Source organism: Penaeus monodon, chromosome 32 (assembly GCF_015228065.2).
Source record: "Penaeus monodon isolate SGIC_2016 chromosome 32, NSTDA_Pmon_1, whole genome shotgun sequence".
Taxonomy (NCBI): Eukaryota; Metazoa; Arthropoda; class Malacostraca; order Decapoda; family Penaeidae; genus Penaeus; species Penaeus monodon.
In genome coordinates this window covers 7,236,812-7,237,545 of record NC_051417.1, presented here as the reverse complement: position 1 = coordinate 7,237,545, position 734 = coordinate 7,236,812, and the positions used below count along the sequence as shown (strand labels likewise).

Sequence of the window (734 nt, the reverse complement as noted above, 5' to 3'; positions counted from 1 at the left end):
CATCTTTCCTAACTTACCGAAAACCAGCAAGCAGCAAGAATGCACCATAAAAGTTTTTTTTTTATCTGGCTAAACCTTATCATTCAAAGAGAGAAGAAAAATACCCTTATCTCGAAAGTTGTTTAATTAAGCTTGTCTGTTTTCTGCATTAAAAAAAAAGAATCTTCCCCCTAATAAATTTCAGGCTGCTCGTGTATATCCCGTTAGCATGGAATTAGTCTTGGCAATCCGAGGCATATATTTACTCCAGGATTACCCCCCCCCCCTCCCCTCCGTATTTATAGTACCCTTTATCTCTTGCCTAATGAACATCGCGCCCATTATTGTTACCATATTGTTATCCCTCGTTGCAGCTGTTTTTGATGCTGTTCCTGCTGATTCCCGCGGTCATGCTCATCGTGTGGCTGCTGGTGGGCCTCGCGACCTCGCCCGTGCCCTACCCGCTGGAGAACATCGACGTCGAGGCCGACGACCTGTCCCTGCTGGCGGCGGAGCCGGCCTACGCCCTTGTGGAGGAGTTCCTCGAGGCCGAGGACAGCGAGATCATGCGACTGCAGCTGGCGAGCGCCATGGAGGAAGCGTCGAAGGACATCCAGCAGATCGTGGCCAGCGTTTCGGACGAGGCGGACTCCGCGCCCCTCAACATCGACGTCGAGGAGGAAGTGCACCTCCTCAAGGACATCATGAGCGTCCTTTCCGACACGTCCGAAGAAAACAATGCGGATGGCAGTCAT

General features: G+C 51.4%; 1 protein-coding gene across 1 annotated transcript in view; it reads left to right on the top strand.

Moving 5' to 3' along the window:
• Positions 1 to 734, top strand: part of LOC119593532 — a 20,507-nt gene that overhangs the window by 19,675 nt on the left and 98 nt on the right. Inside the window, exon 4 of the mRNA XM_037942494.1 lies at positions 354 to 729. Within this exon, the coding sequence (XP_037798422.1) occupies positions 354 to 729 (376 nt within the window). The remainder of the gene's footprint in view (positions 1 to 353; positions 730 to 734) is intronic.